Genomic DNA, 21872 nt, shown 5'->3' on the forward strand with positions numbered 1-21872 from the left:
TGGGGCTAGTGAAGTTGAGTGAAGTTATCCCTTTTGGTTCAAGAGCCTGATGATTGAGAGGTAATGACTGTTCCTCAAACCAGTGGTGCGAATCCAGTGACACGTGTACTTTGATAATAAGTTTACTTTGAACTTTGGATTCACTAAGACATAATACTCTAGATACTCATTAAATCTATAGAATAATAACCATAACAGAATCAGTGAAAGACTGCCTAACTAGAGCATTCAACCAGAGAGCAGAAGACAGTCAAAGTATGTAAAAAAGGGAAATAATTAGAAATAAATATGCAATAATATCAGGAGCATGAGCTGAAGAGTCTGTGAAATTGAGTCCATAGGTTGTGGGAACATTTCAATGATGGGGCAAGTGAAGTTGAATTAAGTACATTCGGCCCTCCTTATCCGCTGTTCCGCATGCGCGAATTCAGCCAACCGCGAATTGCGAAAACCCAGAAGCGCTCTTCCAGCACTTGTTGTTTGAGCATGTACAGCCTTTTTTTCTTATCATTATTCCCTAAACAATGCAGTATAACAACCATTTTACTTAGTATTTACATTGTATTAGGTATTATAAGTAATCTAGAGATGATTTAAAGTATACGGGAGGATGTGCGTGGGTTATCGTGCATTGGGATCGAAAAAAATCGGAAGTTCTCTTACTAAGTAAGAGGGAACAGGTACATCCGGTATTATTTAGCGTCAGTTAGTCAAACATTTGCCTTAGTGTATAGTGTATATATTTTACCTTTCTATGCACATAAAACACTTAAGAAAGTATGTTTCAGCGCCGGGCTCGGGAACGGAAGTTCCCTTATTCAATCTAGTGACAGGCCACTCCCGAGTGCGCTCTTCACCGTGCCGGGTTGATGTGGAGGATCAAAAACCCAAAACCCCAAAACCCAATAATTAAACCACTGCGTTGCTTAGTTGCTTAGTAATAATTGTAGCTTTCATCGGGGCAGAGCCTTTCTCACTTTATCCTTTAAAATTTTTCCGATCATTGACCGACGTAACCTAATGCTTTTCCAATGACCGATGGTGTTTCACCTCTTTCCGATCGGTTTATTATTTCCACTTTATTTTCAATCATGTTCGTGATTATTTTCGTGAACAGAAACACTGCAGATTCAGATCTTTACCGCCAGGTCTTAATGTCTACCGCACTGAGACAGGTTAAATAAGATCTGGGGTTCCGCTGGGTCCTAAGGTCCACCGCATGAGTCAGGTTGAATAAGGGACTTGAGTATCCGCGAGAGGTCCTGGAACCAATCCCCCGCGGATAAGGAAGGCCGAATGTATCTCCTTTGGTTCAAGAGCCTGATGATTGAGAGGTAATAACTGCTCCTAAATCCGGTGGTTTGAGTCCTGACTTCCTGATGGCAGCAATGACGAGAGATCATGTTCTGGGTGTTTGGGGGTCCCTATTGATAGATGCTGCTCTGTTGCCACAGCATTTCATGAGGATGTGCTCAGTGGTTGGGAGGACTGGGCCGTATCCACTACTTTTCATAGGATGTTCCATTCAAGAGCATTGATGCTGCCATACAGGCTGTGATGCAGCCAGTCAATATACTCTCCACTACACATTTATAGAAGTTTGTCAAAGTTTTACATGTCTTTTGGATTTTTCACAAACTCCTCAGGAAGAAGAGGCGCTGCCGTGCTTTCTTTGTAATTGCACTTACATGCTGGGCCCAGGGCAGATTCTCTGGAATAAAAACACTGAGGAGTTTAAAGTTGCACACCTGATCCTCCGATGAGAACTGGCTCATGGACCTCTAGTTTCCTCCTCCTGACTTCAGAAATCAGTTCTTTGGCCTTGATGACATTGAGTAAGAGGTTGTTGTTAGGGGCCACCCAGCCAGATTTTCAATCTCCCTTTTGTATCCGGATGCATCACTACCTTTGATCTGGACAGTGTCAGCAAATGTAAATATGGCGTTGGAGCTGGGCTTAATCGTAAGTGTAAAGTGAGTAGAGGTGGAGGCTCTGAACACAAACTTGTACTGCGCCTGTGCTGATGGAGGTTGTGAAGGAAATGTTGTTGCCGATCTGAACTGAATGGGATCTATAGGTGAGGAATCGAGGATCCATTTGCACAAGGAGGTATCGAGGCCAAAGTCTAAGAGCTTATCGATTAGTTTTGAGGGAATGATGGTATTGAATGCCAAGCTATACTCGATAAAGAATTCCTACCAAAATGCACTGGTAACAAAATCATTCTGATAATAACAAATACTATTGATGCTGTAGAAACATCAACTAGGTTTGTATCTTGGGAATTCATACATTTTCACACAATGAACATATTCTGTTCTTGTGTCAAAAAAAATACCTTACAAAGCACAGTCGTACACAAGCACACGTATAACACACAGTAGCTTAGGAAAATAAGAATTAAATTTACAAATGAACTACGCATAGATAAACAAAATCACGTGCTTAAGTTAAATATCATAGGGTACAGTACAAATTATCCAATGACATTTGAATGCGACGTGGCAGGGCATTCAGAAGCCTAATGGCCTGAGGGAAGAAACTGTTTCCCATCCTGACCGTTCTTGTTCTTATGCATTGGAGTCTCCTACCTGATGGGAGAAAGTCAAAGAGGATGCTGGTTTAATGGGTTGGATCCTTAATAACGCTAAGGGCGCTGCATTCCTGATAAACATCCCCGATGGATGGTAGGGAGACCCCTATGATTCTCTCAGCCCTCCTTGCAGTTCTTTGTGGGGACTTCCGGTCTGATGCTCTGCTGCTCCCATACCAGATGGAGATGTAGCTTGTCAGGATGCTCTCAATGGTGCTCCTGTAAAATTCAGTTAAAATGGGGAGGGGAATGGTGGTGGTGGAGCCTCACTTCCCTCAATCTCCTCAGGAAGTTGAGGTGCTGCAGTGTTGCCTTATTCAGAGGTGATATTGAGGGACCAGATGAGGCTGTTTGTGATGTGACCTGCCAGGAACTTGGTGCACATAACTCTCTCAGTATGTGCAGAGGGGGATGCTTCTCTGCACAAAGTTCACAGTCATTTCCTTTGTCTTCTGCATGTTCAGACTGAGGTTGCTGTTCTCACACCAATCCACCAGCTGCTCCACTTCCTCTCTGTACTCCGACTCATCAATGTTGTTGATGAAGCAATCCACTGTTGTGTCATCCGCACACTTGATGACACAGTTTGAGCTGAATCCTGAACACAATCGTGCATCAGCAGTGGGCTGAGCACATGGCCCTGGGGAGCACTAGTGCTCAGTGTAATGGAACTAGGGATGTTGCTGCCCGTGCTGACTGACTGTGGCCTTACTGTTAAGAGGTGCAGGATCCAGTTACTGAGACCACTTTCCAGGTGGGGCAGGACTAAGTGGAGGGCAGAGGCTATGGCTTTTTCAGTGGATCAATTTGAGCAATAAGTGTCCCATGTATCCGGGAGAAAGACTTGAATGTTCTCTATGACCAGCCAGTCAAAACATTTCATAATGGCTGATGTTAATGCCACTGGACAATAGTCATTTAGACAAGTTACTGTCACCTTCTTAGGCACTGGAATGACGGTTGCCGCCATGACTACCGAAGAGACAATGGACTGTTCCAGAGAGATGTTGAATGTATCTGTCAGGACCTCAGATAGCTGGGCTGCACATTCTTTCAGAACCAACCTAGTATGTTATCAGGACCTACAGCTTTGCGTGTGTTGATCTTGACCAGGGTCTTCCTCACCTTTGCTTCGGATGGAATGTCTGCTCCCCTGGAGGAGAGGGGGCCTTCCTTGCCAGCACTTTGTTTTGTTTGTCACACTAGGTGTAAAAGAGAATTAGCTTGTTGGGGAGGGAGGTGTTCTGTTCACTGATGCACAGGGCAGACTTGTGGTCTGAAATCCTCTAAATTCCCTGCCACAAGCACCTCGTGTCTCTGGTATCACAGAAATGGTTGTATATTCTGTGAGATTGCTCCTGTTTCGTGGAAAGCACAGTTCTTGCTTCCCTAAGTGCCTTCACATCCCCCATCTAAGGGCATTATCATGATTCCTTAGCCGTGCCTGGACCTCTGCAGTAAGACATGGCTTCTGATTTGCCCTCACAGGGATGTGTTTCGTGAGGTAACATCCTCAGTACACTTCTCTGTGTAGCTGGTCACAGCAGTCACACATTCCTCGATGTTAACATGGTTGCCATAGGTAGCAGCCTCCCTGAACGTTCTCCAGTTTGTGTTTTCAAAGCAGTCCTACAATGCTGAGATTGCCCCCTCAGGCCAGGTTTTCACCACCTTTAGAGCTGGTTTGGCCCCTTTAATCAGTGGTTTGTATGCTGGAATTAGCATAACAGATTAGTGATCTGAGAGCCCAATATAGGATTGGGAAACTGGTTTATATGCACCTGATAAGTTAGTTTAAACCAGGTCTAGTGTGTTTTCACTTCTGGTAAGAAAAACCAACATGCTGGTGGAATTTAGACAGAATTGTTTTGAAGGTTACGTGGTTAAAATCACCAGCGACAATGAAGATACCATCAGGGTGTTTGGTTTGAAAGTCACTGATGGCGCTCATGCAGTGCCTCACTGGCATTAGCTCGGGGAGGGGGATATATGTAGCTACCAACACAATTATAGTGAACTCCTTCGGTATATAAAACAGAATAAACAAGCCACCATGAAAGGGTTCTCTATCACTTGAGTAGTTGACCTCTCAAGTTCATATCTGTTCTCACAGATAAACATATATTGGGTATATATATCATGAAGGTTATCTTTTGACACCAGAAACAGCACAGTAGTACATTATATGCATGACAAACATAAGGTAACACAATCTTAAGTTAACATATATTATACACAACTTCCATGGCAAAATAAATATAATGACCCAAATAATTATACTTCTCTACTGCTTGACTTTTCCGCCCTCCCCACGTCTTACCTAGTTTGTTATAATACCCTGTATCAATAAGACATAGGAGCAGAATTAGGCCATTCAGCCCATTGAGTCCGCTTCACCATTTCATCATGGCTGATCCTGGATCCTGTTCAACCCCATATACCTGCCCTCTCACTTAATGCCCCAACCAATCAGGAAGCTATCAAGTTCCACTTTAAATATACCCACAGACTTGGCCTCCACCACAGTCTGTAGCAGAGCACTTCACAGATTCACCATTCTTTGACTAAAAAAAATCCTCTGTTCTAAAAGGTTGCCCCTGAATTTCAAGCTGTGCCCTTTAGTCCGGGATGCTCCCACCATAGGACATATACTCTTCACATCCACCTTATCTAGTCCTTTCAACATTTGGTAGGTTTGAATGAGATCCCCACACATTCTTCTAAATTCCAGTGAGTACAGGCCCAAAGCTGGCAGATGCTCCTCTTGTGTTAACCCCTTCACTCCCAGAATCAACCTCCTCTGAACTCTCCAATGACAGTACATCCTTTCTGAGATAAGGGGCCCAAAACTGCTGACAATACTCCAAGTGCAGCCTGACTAGTGTCTTATAAAGCTTCAGCATTATCTCCTTGTTTTTATATTCTATTCCCCTTGAAATAAATGCCAACATTGCATTTGCCTTCTTTGCCACAGACTCAGCCTGTAAATTAACCTTCTGGGAGTCTTGCATGAGGACTCCTAAGTCCCTTTGCACCTCTGATGTTTGAATTTTCTCCCCATTTAGATAATAGTCTGCACTATTGTTCCTTTTACCGAAATGCAGTATCATACATTTCCCAACAGTGTATTCCATCTGCCACATCTTTGTCCATTCTTCCAACTTGTCTAAGTCCTGCTGTAATCGCATTGCTTCCTCAGCACTAGCTACCCCTCCACCTATCTTCGTATCATCTGTAAACTTTGCAACAAAGCCATCAATTCTACTGTCTAAATCATTGACAAACAATGTGAAAAGTAGTGGTCCCAATATTGATCCCTGTGGAACACCACTAGTCACCGGCAGCCAACCAGAAAAGGCCCCTTTATTCCCACTCACTGCGTCCCGCCTGTCAGCCATTCCTCTATCCATGCCAGTATGTCTCCTGTAACACCATAGGATTTTATCTTGTTAAGCAGCCTCATGTGAGGCACCTTATCAAATGCCTTCTGAAAATTTAAGTAAATGACATCCACTACTTCTCCTTTGTCCACCCTGCTTGTTACTTCTTTAAAAAAATTCCAACAGATTTGTCAAGCAAGATTTCCCTGTACAGAAACCATGTTGACTTTGACTTATTTTATCATTAGTCTCCAAGTACCTCATATGTAATAATGGTCTCCAACACGTTCCCAGCCACAGAGCTTAGGCTAACTGGCCTATGATTTCCTTTCCTTTGTCTTCCTCCCTTCTTAAAGAGTGGAGTTCTCCTGGACCACGCCAGAATTAAGTGATTCTTGAACAACCATGACCACTGCATCCTTTATCTCTTCAGCAACCTCTTTCGGGACTCTGGGGTTAGTGCTAATGACTCTAGTCATTAAACCTGCAGTGGCCTATGTCAGTAGACAGGCTGAGTTTTCCTTTGACTGGAGCCTATTGTTTTTTTTTCCTTTTGGTTATTCTCTTTTGCTCGTTTTCCATTTGAACTTTTGTTTCTCTTGGACTGAATTTTAATCTTTTGGGGCAGATGGGTCTGGGTGCAGGTGAGAACGGGGTGAGGAATTTACAGAGCATCCGGAAGCATCTCTGATCTACATACATAGACATGCAATGGAAGCTGATGTGTTGACCATCACATGCTGTCTCCATGTTGTTATGAATGTACCACAGCTCTGAGGGGCCGAAGGGTGCGGGACCAGCCCCCTCCTTCCGGAGAATCGCAAGATCGCTATTAATTCGGGTCTTGGACCCAGGAAATGAGAGACAATGCAACGGATTTGACCATTGTTCTTAGAGGCACCTGTGTGAATTGCAACTCTATAGTACGTGCCAGCTATCAGGGACATGGACCCCCTCGGGCCATGTGGTGTGAGGATTGTATCACCCTACCTTGATTGACATTTACAAATTTGCCAGCCATGATAAAACGGAGACTGCAGGAGGCGGTACTCCAGCGACGCACCAGACGGAGACACCATCGCTGATCGCTCCCGTAAGAACAGGAAGCTGCTCGGGAACCACGAGTGATTTGGTTCCCCTAGCTAGGGAATCGAGTGGCTAATAACCCCGAAAAGGATTCGGAACTGACAACGGGGAACTCACGTTCTTGATTCCACGATTTGAGGCCAACAGGCTGGCAAGTTTATTTTCTCTCTCCAACCCGTGAACACCCAGTGGTCCCTCAAACGGCTAAAAGCCTTCATGAACTGGCGAGACTTTTTATATTCCCATCGGACAATAGTTTTACCCCTAGACAAACGACAGAGCTACTTCGAATTGTTGATTATTACTATACCCGTGCTTTAGATTGAGTATTGACGACTGTTACGTTCCCCAGTAACCGGGTAGTTTTCCAGCAAAGATAGATGGGTCCACCGAAGCCTGATGCTACTATTTTCAAACGTTTTTATTTATAAAGGGGCACAAACGTATGGTTAATACAGAACATTCAGATCATATACATCGTCACAACTCAATCTAAAGCACAGGTATAGTAATAATCAATCAGAAATAAGCTCTATTGTTGTCTAGGGGTAATGTAGATATATATTGTTTACTGGATATCTAAAAGTCTTTTTGCGGTCACTGCAGTTCCACCCGCTGCCGTCGTTGTGGTGTCGCGTTGGTGCACTTTTGTTAGACAGAGAGAGAGGGGGGGGATGAAAGAGTTACCCGACAGGTTTTCCAACCTGGAGGAGTTCGGTTTGTCGGAGCCTCGTTGGGGGAATGAACGCTCATCTGTGGCCTCCCCTGTAGCTAAGCCGTTCTTCCGTTGTGGGGTCACCAATCCCAGGCAAGGAAAAGACGCACACGAACCCCACCACCGGCTGTCGCTATCAAAACGCTGTCACAGGATCTCAAGCACGTCTTCTGGTGCGTCTCGCGCCCCGCCTCGGCAGCCCACCTTTTATCTGGACTGGCAGGGTTGTAGATGTCCATCAGGGTGGGGGGCGAGGCAATCCTTCCCCCATCACCCATCTCACATTGCCCTGAGATTTTGCACGTAGGCCAGTTCCTTATCCCACAAAGTTGTCTCCCAAGACAATGGCTATGTCCGAGGCTTTTGTCTTGTTGAGCGACCAGCCCACATTCCAAACCATAAGGCTCTCTCTCTCTCTCTTGCGATTCTCACAAAGGAGGGGGCTGAGGTCATGACATGACGTATATTATCTGAATGTTTGTATTAACCTTACTTTCGTGCCCCTTTATAAATAAAAACGTTTTTAAAAAATGGTATCATCAGACTTCAGCGGACCTCTCTATCTTTGCTGGTAAGTGACCCAGTTGTGGGGTTCATAACAACGTGAATTGAAAGAGAACTGGCCACCACTTTGATGTTGGAAGGAGTGATCTCCAGGCTCTGTATCAGGCTCCATGGAAAAGGAATGGGACTTTGGTCCATGGATTCTATGCATGCTTTCAGGTTGGCCTGTCAATATGCAAAGCATCACATTGTACATTGTCATCAGCCTTATTTTATGAGTTGCCCATTGACCCTAATCTGGATCCTCAGCAGAAAAATAGTGTGTGACTTTGCATTGCATTCCAGGGAGTAGGGTTACTTCTGCCCTGGCTACTGTTGGCTGGTGCCTGTTAACACTCCTTATTCAAGGTCCTGCCTCTCAGTTCGCCTCTGCAGTGTGTGAAGACACTATCTGAAGTGGTGTCTGTGCCATGTTCTAGACGGGGTGCCTTTGTCCTTGCTGTCAGCACTGAGCTTAGTCATAGTGGTGCTGGTGCTGCCCGTTGTAAACTCTGGCACAGAAGGAGATGTGCTTCCTGAAAAGTGGAAGGCTTAAAGACAGGGTTATGGTGAAAGGAAGTGAGAGGGTTAGGGGGATGTACCTCTTGAAACAAGGTTCACCCTCTTAGAAGCTGACTTTCAGAAAGCCTTTGATAAGGTCCCGCATAGGAGATTAGTGGGCAAAATTAGAGCACATGGTAGCGTACTGACATGGATAGAAAATTGGTTGGCAGACAGGAAACAAAGAGTAGGGATTAACGGGTCCTTTTCAGAATGGTGACTAGTGGGGTACCGCAAGGCTCAGTGCTGGGACCGCAGCTATTTACAATATACATTATTGATTTAGATGAAGGGATTAAAAGTAACATTAGCAAATTTGCAGATGACACAAAGCTGGGTGGCAGTGTGAAATGTCAGGAGGATGTTAGGAGAATGCAGGGTGACTTGGACAGGTTGGGTGAGTGGGCAGATGCAGTTTAATGTGGATAAATGTGAAGTTATCCACTTTGGTGGCAAGAACAGGAAGGCAGATTACTATCTGAATGGTTTCTGGTTAGGAAAAGGGGAAGTACAATAGATCTAGGTGTCCTTGTTCATCAGTCACTGAACGTAAGCATGCAGGTACAGCAGGCAGTGAAGAAAGCTAATGGCATGTTGGCCTTCATAACAAGGGGAGTTGAGTATAGGAACAAAGAGGTCCTTCTGCAGTTGTACAGGGCCCTAGTGAGTCCACACCTGGAGTATTTTGTGCAGTTTTGGTCTCCAAATTTGAGGAAGGACATTCTTGCTATTGAGGCAATGCAGCATAGGTTCACAAGGTTAATTCCCGGAATGGCGGGACAGTCATATGTTGAAAGATTGGAGCGACTGGGCTTGTATACTCTGGAATTTAGAAGGATGAGAGGGGATCTGATTGAAACATATAAAATTATTAAGGGATTGGACACGCTAGAGGCAGGAAACATGTTCCCGATGTTGGGGGAGTCCAGAACAAGAGGCCACAGTTTAAGAATAAGGTGTAGGCCATTTAGAACGGAGTTGTGGAAAAACCTTTTCACCCAGAGAGTTGTGGATCAGTGGAATGCTCTGCCTCAGAAGGCAGTGGAGGCCAATTCTCTGAAAGCTTTCAAGAAAGAGTTAGATAGAGCTCTTAAAGATAGCAGAGTCAAGGGATATGGGGAAAAGGCAGGAATGGGGTACTGATTGTGGATGATCAGCCAGGATCACAGTGAATGGCAGTGCTGAATCAAAGGGCCGAATGGCCTACTCCTGCACGTATTGTCTATTGAAAGGAATTGAGAGGGTCGGGGTGAAAGGAAGTGAGAGGGTCGGGGTTAAAGGTAGCGAGAGGGTCGGGGTGAAAGGAAGTGAGAGGGTCGGGGTTAAAGGTAGCGAGAGGGTCGGGGTGAAAGGAAGCGAGAGGGTCGGGGTGAAAGGAAGCGAGAGGGTTGGGGTGAAAGGTAGCGAGAGGGTCGGGGTGAAAGGAAGCGAGAGGGTCGGGGTTAAAGGAAGCGAGAGGGTCGGGGTGAAAGGAAGCGAGAGGGTCGGGGTGAAAGGAAGCGAGAGAGTCGGGGTTAAAGGTAGCGAGAGGGTCAGGGTGAAAGGAAGCGAGAGGGTCGGGGTGAAAGGAAGTGAGAGAGTCGGGGTTAAAGGTAGCGAGAGGGTCGGGGTGAAAGGTAGCGAGAGGGTCGGGGTGAAAGGAAGCGAGAGGGTCAGGGTGAAAGGTAGTGAGAGATACATGCTGATTCTGTCACCAGTTCATGGATGGGGTAGATTGTGAGATCATGGGTGATGAAATAAATTACTTTTTTTAGCATTCCAGTAAAATGTAACTTTGCCTATTATTGGTACAGGTAGTTAGTATATATTTGGCCATTTCACTGCTATCTGGGTGTGCTGTTTGTGCATGTAACTGTCTTTTCCTGTGTATATCGGAGAAGTGAGTGTTTCAGAATAAATCATTCATTATGAAGCACGCTGTATGAAGTATAAATTTTTCATGGTGCTTACTCGATTTATCTTAGTCTTGCTTTTGCCAGACAGAACAAACTCTTGTGAAATCAGCCACCTCCCCTATCCCATCTGTCTAACATGGAGACTTGGCTATATTTCCTCCTGGCTCAATCACCTCAACTGGTCTGGCACTTTGGATCAGCTGGTATCAGAGACCATCTGTACAGAACCTCTGCCTGTTTCAGTGGCTGGCCTCCCAACCCTGTCAACCACTAATGCCATTACAAATTTTGACCACTGATATCTTAGTGTCTTGCATCATCGTGGGTTTTGAAGTGTCATTCCTATGGCCTCCATTCATTCCATACAGCATCATCCACTCTCTGGGCTTCCTCCTTTGCTGGTGGTACTCTGCCTGCCCTTGTCGGTGCTCTTGTGGTCTTGGTCATTAAATCTTGAATAGCTGAACGTTCTCCTGCTGCCTCTGCCATCTGTTTATGCATTATAAACCTTTCCAATTAAAATGAAAAGCCAGTTTCACAGCTCAGTGGAAGCTGTGAATGAATCAATTCATTCAAGATTTTTCAAACAAATTTTCAGCAACTGTCTTGAATCTCGCGTAGCTGAGAATTTGCCATTGAAAATGGGACTTACATTGCAATGAATGCACTGATTTTTATGCATTCAGTTAGAAGTCATAATTAAGTTCATTTGTATCTGTGGGAGAATCTGGAGCACACCTCAAGATCAGCCATTCATGGGATGCCTTTGAAAATTATGCCTCTCATTGTCATTTCTTTATAAGTCAAAATGTTTGGTTTGTGGTGGCAGTTAATTTGTTTTCAGTCTGTATTTTCTTGATGGAAAAAATATCGTAATGTGCAGCTCATTATGGAAACAATAGGGAAAGTTGGCAGTGGGGTGGTTGTGTTTTGCTTCAGAGAAACTGGCTTAATTTGTTAAGCAGACTAAAAGAAAATTAGTATTGAAGAAATACTCAGCAAGTCAAATAGTCTGTGGATTGAGGAGTAGGTAATATTTCAGGTTAATGTTTATTTAGAGATGCAGCAAGGAGTAAGCACTACCAGCCCTGCAACCCATCTATTTAACCCTAGCCTAATCACAGGATAATGATCAATTAACCTACTAACTGCTACATCTTTGGGCTGTGGGGGGAAACCCGAGCACCCAGAGGAAACACACACAGTCACAGACAGAACGTACAAACTCCTTACAGACAGCACTGGAAATGAATTCAGTTCTCCGCCACCCCAAGCTGTAATGGCGTTCTGCTAACCACTACACTGGCATGGCACCCTTGCAAAAGAACATAAGAAATAGGAGCATGAGTAGGCCATCTGGCCCATCGAGCCTGCTCCGCTGTTCAATATGACCACGGCTGATCTGGTCATCGACTCATCTCCATCTACCTGCCTTTTCCCCATAACCCTTAATTCCCCTACTATGCAAAAATTTATCCATCCTTGTCTTCATATATATTCGCTGAGATCTGAATTGGCCATCATTGGAAATTTCAGGTTTGAAACATGTCCAGCAGCAGTGAAAGGCTGAACAGTAAGAATAAGGTAAGCTGTTTAGACCACAAGTCATACTCCCGGTGATCACTTCATTAGGCACAGGAAGTACCTAATAAAATGGCAACGGAGTGTACATTTGTGGTCTTCTGCTGCTGTAGCCCATCCACTTCAAGCTTCAACTTGTTTTCCATTCAGAGATGCTCTCCTACACAGCACTGTTGTAACGTGTGGTTATTTAAGCTACTGCCTCCTTCCTGTCAACCTGATCCAGTCTGGCCATTCTCTTCGGACCTCTCTCATTAGCAAGGCATTTTCGTACACAGAAGTGACACTCACTAGATGCTTGTTGTTTTCCACACCATTCTCGGGTGCCTGTGAAAATGGCAGGAGATCAGCAGTTTCTGAGATACTCAAACCACCCTGCCTAGCAGCATCAATCATTACACGGTCAAAATCACTTGGATCACATTCCTTCCCCATTTTGGTGTTTGGTCTGAACCAACAACTGAACCTCTTGACCATGCCGGCATGCTTTTATGCTTGGAGTTGCTGCCACATGATTGGCTGATTAGATAATTGCATTGTTGGAACTCATGAAATAGCCACTGAGTGTAGGAGCAGAATTGAGTCTGTTCTATCATGTGACCATGGTCAATTTATTTTCCCTCTCAACCCCCATCTGATAGGGTGGCAGACAGGAGAGAATAAATAGCAAAGGGAATGATATTGCAAACAAAAGGAGATGACCTTAAAATGAGCAAGGAAGCAAAAGGTCGGGTGAGAGGAGGTGTGTGGGAACAGCAGAAACACTATCAGTGGTTCTGCTATTCCCAGTTATTTTCTGATGCAGATTAACCTTTAGAATGACAAATTAAGATAATATTGACAAAGTTAAAGGATAAAATAATCTTGCAATATCATGAAGTATGGCCAGGGATTAACCAAAGCCAAAAGGGAAATTTAGTGATCTCTAATTACTATGTGAGGATGTCCAGTGGAAAGTGTCTTTAGTTACATGCCAAAAGAAAACAAAACTATGCTCAATTGCCATGGGACAAGTTGGCTATTTAGAAAAAATACTTCTTGATGTTGGTGAAGCCCTGTGATTGGTGGAGGAAAGCATATTTCCTTTGTATAAAAGAACAAATATTACCTACTATGACAAGAGCCCTAGCTAATAGGTTCTATTTAAGTGCAATTCATCCTGTGGGAAATAATTAAGCAAAAAAAATTATAATCAAACATCTGTACCTTTCTTTTAAAAAGCCAAATGCAAAACTGAAATGCTAAATTACTTGCATAGGTTTACTGGAGCAGAGTGTGAAATTTGAGGCAACAAATCTATCCTCTAATTGTATATTTCCCTCCCACTATAATAGATAAATTCCTGAACAAATGCTGCTCTTCTTTTCTTCTTGGGGTTATGAATGACTTACTTTGCTCAAGGAAAAGTGGAAGATGACTAGATGTAATTTCTTTTGACATGGGGCAGCCTTTGAACACCAGCTATCATATAGTGAAATAGTGAGGTCTCGGTCCAGTGGTGAGGAAATCAAGCACAGTTAGGATGAAGTTCTGCTCCGTGGAGTGGATATACAGTGCTGTGCAGAAGTGTTTGGTACATTAGATGTTTCATATGGTTTCAGCCTGATAGTGGCCTCCACGGAGCCCTGATCTCAACATCATCAAGGATGTCTGGAATTACTTGGTGAGACAGAAAAAAGTGAGACAGCCAAATTCTGCAGAAACACTGTGGCAAGTTCTCCAAGATGCTTGGAATTACCTACCAGCCAATTTTCTTATAAAACTGCATGACAGTGTACCTAAGTGAATTGATGCTGTTTTAAAGGCTAAGAGTGGTCACACCAAATATTGATTTGTTTTAGTTTTTTTTACTGTTTACTGCTCTTTATAGTTTTTTTTATACGTAGAAACTTTTCATTTCATTATTTTTGAAAGTATATTTGCTTCACAGAATTCTTTTACATGTGCCACAGACATATACAGAAAGTCATACTTGCACATCTGCACCCACAGAAACACACACATGCATACAGAATGTCACGTTCTGAGACAGACATAGATGCTGTTTTTCACTCAGCTCTCTTTCCTGAGCCATTCTCTGTTGACCATCTCTTTAAGTAACCCTTTCTCTGAGCCCCCTTCCCTCCTAAACTCCTGGCACTTTCCATTTGTCTCTGTGCTCTTCCTCACCACCCACCATCTATATTTATTGTCCCAACAACTCAACTGTTCTATCACCCCAAAAAGCTCTCCCTTCATCCCATAATATTCCTCTTCCACCTCCCACCCATTCTCTTTTCCACCTGCTCTCTCACCCATGATTTCTCTCTCTCGCCTCTTCTCCTTCTTCACACATATAACTAAATATATTTTATAATATAAAAACACGTTGACCTTGTTTCATCTTCTGATGGTATTAATCCTGCCAAAAGAAAACATAATGACATGTTCTGACGGCTAATTTCATTTTCTCACAGATCTTCACAATTCTACAAGTCCGACTGAAGGATTTACTGTCACCATTCATCCCAAGGAGCTGAGAACTTTTTTCGTGCACTTCAAAAAGTGAAAAAAAAGACAAGTGATGTTTTAAAACCAATCTCCCCTCACGGATGCTGCTTAATCATTTGAGTTCCTTCCCAGATTGTTTGTTGCTCCAAACTCCAGCATCTGCAGGATCTTCTGTCTCCAACCTTAAAATAAAATTCTTGTTTACAAGTGAAAATTTTTAAAAATACATCAAGATGAAGCCGGCAGCCTTATCTAGAAGTTTACCATTGAAGATTTTAATACTAACTTGTTTTTTTTAGGTATTTGATTCAAAATTAATGTGTAAATTTTTTTATATAAATGTGATTGTACCTGAAGGAATGGAGGACAAGTTGTTTGATAAATGATTTTGGCACTTGAGTGCCATCAGTTGAGAGGTAACTGCCTTCAATAAAGCATGTTCTGATGGTAACTTCATCCTTTATTGCTGCAAGAACCTCCAGATACGGCAATTTATATGCCTTGAGTTTCCATAACTTTTCTATTGATGAGAATCAAGACCACAGTTAGCAGATATTGGAACACCAATTTCTCCACACTTCAGTATTTAAGACAAATACGTCATCCATATATTGTATTTTTTTATATTGCTCCCAGTTAATTGTTGTTTGCCTTTTCAGCATTGTTCTTGGGTAAGTGTGAATGCAGTCCAAAACTCTTGGTTGATTGAGATTTATAGGTGGATATTATTCAGCAGAGTGCTTAAAAAGTATACGCATTATAGAGTTCATCGAAACGTAGAGCAGGCTTGAGAGGCTAATTTGCCTACCCTTGTTCCTAAGTAGTGTATTTTTGTATTTGTATGTCTATATAACCTTGCACATCTCAGTTATTTTATACATTTCAGGATTAGAAACCACGAATCAGAAATCTCTAGGTCAATCATAACTGACTGCTAACTTCTATATCCAAGGATATTGAGTACCAGATAACGTTTTCTGCTAGACGTGTAACCTCTTCTTAGTTGCTTCCAGCTGGGTCCAGGTATTGATTTTAATGGACATTTTGATTACAATCTCCACCATCTTCATCAGGGATGATGCCTAGTTATGTCTAGTCCAGTGGTATATATGCTCAACTCCCGTCATCCATCCCTTCTGATTGGTTAGTCCTCAACTAATCAGAATTCTGCTGTCCCACCTTGCTTTAAAATTGTATTCCAGCTGCTCAAGGAGTAAGACACGTGTTGGCTTTACTCCTTCCTTTTACAACCAACTTTCCACTGCTACTTTTGTTTAAACTTTGAAGATTTACTACTTTTAGTGAAGGATTTACGATTTAATTATGATGGCTGGAACCCAAACTGGAATGGAATTAAGACGTGGCAAAATTGTTTCTGAAACTGAACAAACAAAGGAGACAGAAAATGCCTTTACTTCAGAAAGAATGTTTTCTTTGATGCAAGATATTAATACCAAGATTGGAATGGTGGACTCTAAAATTGATAAACTGACGAATGCTAATGAGAAGCTTGAAAAAACTGTCACTGCTGTCCAGAAATCTTTGAGGAATCTGGAATCTCAATATCAAACACTTAAAAAGGACACCAATAGAATTGGAAGACAACAGGGATCAATCCATCAAGTGATTAAAAAACAGGAATTAAAGATTTCTACCATGGAAAATAAAATTGTTGAGGTTTCTTCGGAATTATCAAGATTTAAGAAAACTATCAACCTGGAAAGCAGAAGTCAAAGGATGAATTTACGTATACTGGGTTTGCCTGAAAATATGGAAACCGGTGAGCCATTAAAGTTTTTTACGAATATGTTATACTCACTTTTTAGTGAGATTCTCGAAACTTCTCCGTTAATAATAGAGCTCAACGAATCCCCCGCCCGAAGTCTTCGGTCGAGATGAAGTCGCGTCCTGTGATTCTATGTCTGCATTACTTTGCTACTAAAAAAGCAATTCTTCGAGATGCTAGGAAGCAGGGGAAGCTAATTTATAATGGAGTAGAGTTTCGTATAGTTGAAGATTTTGCCCCTGAGGTTTATGCAGAAAGAATTAAATATCGGGAAGTGATGGCTGAACTTTATAAGAAGAACTGTTAACCCTCTCTGCATTATCCAGCTCATTTGATAATTTTTCCGCCTAACGCCCGTCCAAAATCATATTCCAGTTCTTACTTTGAGCAAGACCTTTTGTTTTGTTTTGAAATTTTTATTCTCTAGTCTCATTTCAATGGCTTCCTTCACCAGACGGCCCCAAAAGCTATTGGTGCGGCACAGTAGTTCTGTGCTGCCAAAGTCAAAATGTGGTCATTGCGAATGCAATGTTCTGATACCGCTGAATTTCTCCAGGTAGCCCAAACGGATGCACTTCCTATCCTTCTTGAAGAAACCCGCAGAAATCTGATTCGTTGAGGACTAACCAGTCAGGAGGGATGAACAACGGGAGTTGAGTATGTATACCACCGGACTGGACTTGTCCAGGCACCATCCCTGATGAACAGGGCGGAGTTTGTCATCAAGATATCAGCTAAAATCAACAGCTGGATCTGGGTGGCAGTCCAAAAAGAGTTTATACTCATATACTCTGGGAAAGCACTAGATCCTATTTCCTGCTAGAGTTTTGATCCCATCCTATGCACACCTCACCACACCCCTGTGAGTCAGTTGTTTGACCCTTGGGGGCAATTGTCCAGACTATAGTGGACACCCTGAGCAGAATGTCTCCATTACAACAAAAAGTCATGGGTTATACACCATGAAACCAAGTTGCATTGCTGACCTATTTCCATTTGCTTGTGTTTGGCCTATATCTTTCTAAACATTTTCTATTAAATAATATAATTTAACTTGCCTCTACCATTTCCTCAAGTTTGTGGATAATACAAAAATAGCTGGAGGGGCAGGGAGTCTACAGAAGGACTGGGACAGATTAGAGAGCGGGCAAAGTGGCAGATGCACCTTGATAGAAGGAACAAAGTTGTAGATTATTTTCTAAATGGGGAGTAAATTCAAAAATTTGAGGCGCAAAGAGACTTAGAACTCCTAGTGCAGAATTCCCTAAAGGCTAACTTGCAGGTCGAGATGGTAGGTAGGAGAGCATCCTGAGAGTGGCCTCATTGTGGCACAAGAGGCCATGGACTCACACGTCCGAACAGGAGTGGAAATAGGGATTAAAATGGTTGACTAACGAATATTATCTTAGTTAAATTAATGCAATTAATAATTTTTAGTTTTTAATGTTTTAATTAATTTTCACTTTTTTAATGGATTGAAGTTTTCTTCATTGATTACAGCAATTTTAAAGGCATTATAACCCAAACAAAGCCCCGTGCTCTTGGAGTGGCTCTCTGACCTCACTCTTGCCTCTTGTCAAGGTTCTCACCGTAACACTATCTGAAGCCCGCTCTTTGCTGAGACCTCACCAGCCTCACTTTGTAACTCCTGGATAGAGGGCCAGCTCCAGCCGTCAGCATTTAACCCAGACCAAATGTGGCTGACTTGAAAGTCCAGGCAATAGGCTGAATCTGGTTCGATTTCACCCATTGCTTTATCACAGTGAATCTATCAGGCAGTAAAGAATAGTTAAAATCTCACACATTGTCTGATGAAAAATGTAAACATAGTGATAAACGAATGAACCAATGTTTTGTTCTTTCGAAAATCAGATCACATGGTGCTAGAACATGTTAAGTGTTGCTGTCGGTAAAAATTTCTGGGCTGGTAAGCAAGATAATGCACAGCAGCATGAGACAAATTATAGATGGATGGATAATATCTTTTGTTATAAACAGGTGCAACTGTAACTAAAGCTAAATATAAACTGATTCAGTTCTAAATAAGAAAGTTAGTATTATCACTGCTGAGTGGCAGATCAGAGGATTGTCAACTGCCTGAATATTTATCTTTGGGTATAGTTTTAAGGTGAGAGGAGAAAAGTTTAAAAGAGGCCTAAGGGGTAACACTTTCAGACAGAAGGGTGGTCTGTGCATGGTACAATTCGTCAGAGGCCGTAAGACTTAAAAAATATATTCCTATACCTTCCTCCTTTCTTCTGTCTCTAATGGGATCCACATTCTTGCCTCTCTGTCTAAGTAAGTTTCTCTGATTATTATTCTCCCTATCTAGGCTCTGTTCAACGCAATCTCACAGCACTATTCAGCCGACTGTCAACCAGTTTTCTGCAAATGACAGTTCTTCAATTTGAAAAGACTTTCAATCCATTACCAACTACAAAAAGAGGGCACTCCACCCAGCCCACCCCAGATGACCAACTCCTTCCAAATTCGTTAAACAATATCTACTGCAGATTTGACTCACCGATCACACAGGAAGAGGTCTTGAGAAAGGCGTTAAGGAAGCAAAATATTGAGACGGCTACTAGCCCTGACTTGGTTTCTCTTGCCACCTTTAAGCTCTGTGCTAATCTGCTGTCTACAACCTTCACCGACATTTTCAATCAGTCTTTTAAACCATACACTATTCTCGCATGTTTTAAGAAACACATTATTCCAGTCCCCAAAAAATCAAAGATTGCCCTTTGCAAGTTGCCACTGGAGTGTAGATGAGTGATAAAATCAGGGGGGGAGAGAGTCAATGGGCATATGGAGGGAATAAAATGGGTTATCATAAAATAAAGGTCCTTATAGTTGGCATGGGATTGATGGGCTGAAGTCCTTGATTCTGTGCTGAATGATACCATGATAGGAGAAACATGAGCATTTCCAAGTGGGTTTGGTAAGAAGGGTCAGGTGGGCTGGTGACTGAGATTTCTGTCTGGGTGAGATCATTGATGGAAAAGCTGTGAGCTATAATACGTCATACAGAAAACACTGGATATACTCAGGCAAACAGGCATCTCTGCAGAAAGAGTTTGTTAACATTTCAGATCACTGATCCTTTCTGTCATTGTGAATTATCAAGACCATAAGACTCAGGAGGAGAATTAGGCCATTCGGCCCCTCTGGCCTGCTCCGCTGCACCATTTCATCATGGCTGATTCATTTCAATCTCAACCATATTCCCCTGCCTTCTCCCCGGAACCTTTCACAGCCTGACTAATTAAGAACCTAACAACCTCTGCCTTAAATACACCCAATGACCTGGCCTCCACTGCTGCCTATGGCAATGCATTCCACAGATTCACCACCCTCTTCCTTAAAAAATTCCTCAATCACCCTCTATTCTGAGGCTGTGCCCACTGGTCTTAGACTCCATCACCATTGGAAACATCCTCTCCATATCCACTCTATCTAGGCCTTTCAACATTTGATAGGTTTCAATGAGGTCCCCCTTTATTCTTCTAAATTCCAGTGAGTAAAGGCCCAGAGTCATCAATCGCTCCTCATAGAATAGGTCCGTCATTCCAGAAATCATTCACATGAATTTCTACTGCACCCTCTCCAATGTCAGCACATCATTTCTTAGATAAGGTGCTCAAATCTGGTCACAATACCTAAGTGAGTCCTCATCAGAATCTTATAAAGCCTCAGCATTAGATAATGCTTTTATATTCTGGTCTTTTACTTGGAAAATAGTCTGTGCTTTTACTCCTTCTATCAAAGTGCATGACCATCCACTTCCTGACACTGTGTTCCATTTGCCACACCCTTTGCCCTTCTTGGCGGACCAGATTCAACGGGCCAAATAGCCTAATTCTGCTCTTATATCTCATAAGTCCAAGTCATTTTGCAGCCTCCCTGCATCCTCAATACCACCTGTGCCTCCACATATCTTCATATCCCTGCAAACTGGGCCATAAAGCCATCAATTCCATCATCCAAATCATTGATATACAATGTAAAACAAATTGGTCCCAACACTGACCCCTGCAGAATACTACTAGTCACAGGCAGCCAATCAGAGAAGGCTCTCTTTATTCCGATTCTTTTCCTCCTACCGACCAGACAATACTCTGTCAATGCTAGTACCTTTCCTGTAATATCATCTCTTGTTAAGCAGCCTCAAATGTGGCATCTTTCAAAGGCCTTTTGAAAATCAAAGTATACAATATCCACCAATTCTCCTTTGTCTATCCTGCTTGTTATTTCCTTAAAGAATTCTAACAGATTTGTCAGTTAAGATTTTCCCTTAAGGAAACTATGCTGACTTTGGCCTATTTTACCTCCCTTTTTGAAGGATGAAGTGACGTTTTCAAGTTTCCCATTCTTTGGATCCATTCCAGTATCAAGTGATTCTTGAAAGATCATTACTAATGCCTCCAGAATCACTTAGCTACTCCTTTCAGAACTCTGGGGTGTGACTTATCTGGTCTGAGTGACTTGTCTACTTTCAGCTTCCCAAACACCTTCTCCCTAGTAATAGTAACTGCACTCACTTCTGCTCCCTGACACTCCAGAATTTCCAGCATAGTACTAGTGTCTCCCACAGTGAAGACTGATGCAACATACTTATTCAGTTCGTCCACCATTTCCTTGTCTCTCATTACTACTTCTCCAGTGTCATTTTCAAGCAGTCCAATATCTACTCTTGCCTCTCTTTTACACTTTATGTAGCTGGAAAAACTTCTGGTATTCTCTTTGATACTGTTGGCTAGCCTAACTTCAAATTTCATCTCTCCCCCCCCCCCCCCCCCACCCCATAGCTTTTATAGTTGCTTTCTGTAGGTTTCTTAAAGTTCTTAAATCCTCTACGTTTTCACTAACTTTTGTTCCATTATATGCCCTATCTCTTTCTTCTATTTTCCTTGTCAACCACATTGTGTAATCCTGCCTTTAGAATACTAATTCCTGCAATTACTCCCAGAAATTCCAGTCATTGCTGCTCTGCTATCATCCCTGCTAGTGCCCCATTCCAGTCATGTTTGGCCAGCTCTTCTCCCATTCCTCTGTAATTCCATTTTCTCCACTGTAATACTGATATATCTGACCTAAGCTCCTCTCTTTCAAATTGTAAGATGAATTCCATCATATTATGATCATTACTTCCTAAGGGTTACTTTACCTTAAGCTCCTAAATCAAATCTGTTTCTTTACACGACACCCAATCCAGAATAGCTGAATCCCTAGTGGGCTTAAC

At 42.6% G+C, this 21872-nt stretch overlaps 1 protein-coding gene across 1 annotated transcript in view; it reads left to right on the forward strand.

The window, feature by feature from the left end:
• The window catches only part of man2b2 (mannosidase, alpha, class 2B, member 2), an 88815-nt gene extending 73520 nt beyond the window's left edge, over positions 1-15295 (forward strand). Inside the window, exon 19 of the mRNA XM_073042667.1 lies at positions 14811-15295. Within this exon, the coding sequence (XP_072898768.1) occupies positions 14811-14902 (92 nt within the window). The 3' untranslated portion in view covers positions 14903-15295. The remainder of the gene's footprint in view (positions 1-14810) is intronic.
• Positions 15296-21872: the final 6577 nt, after the last annotated feature.

Source organism: Hemitrygon akajei, chromosome 4, assembly GCF_048418815.1.
Source record: "Hemitrygon akajei chromosome 4, sHemAka1.3, whole genome shotgun sequence".
In the NCBI taxonomy this organism is placed as follows: Eukaryota; Metazoa; Chordata; class Chondrichthyes; order Myliobatiformes; family Dasyatidae; genus Hemitrygon; species Hemitrygon akajei.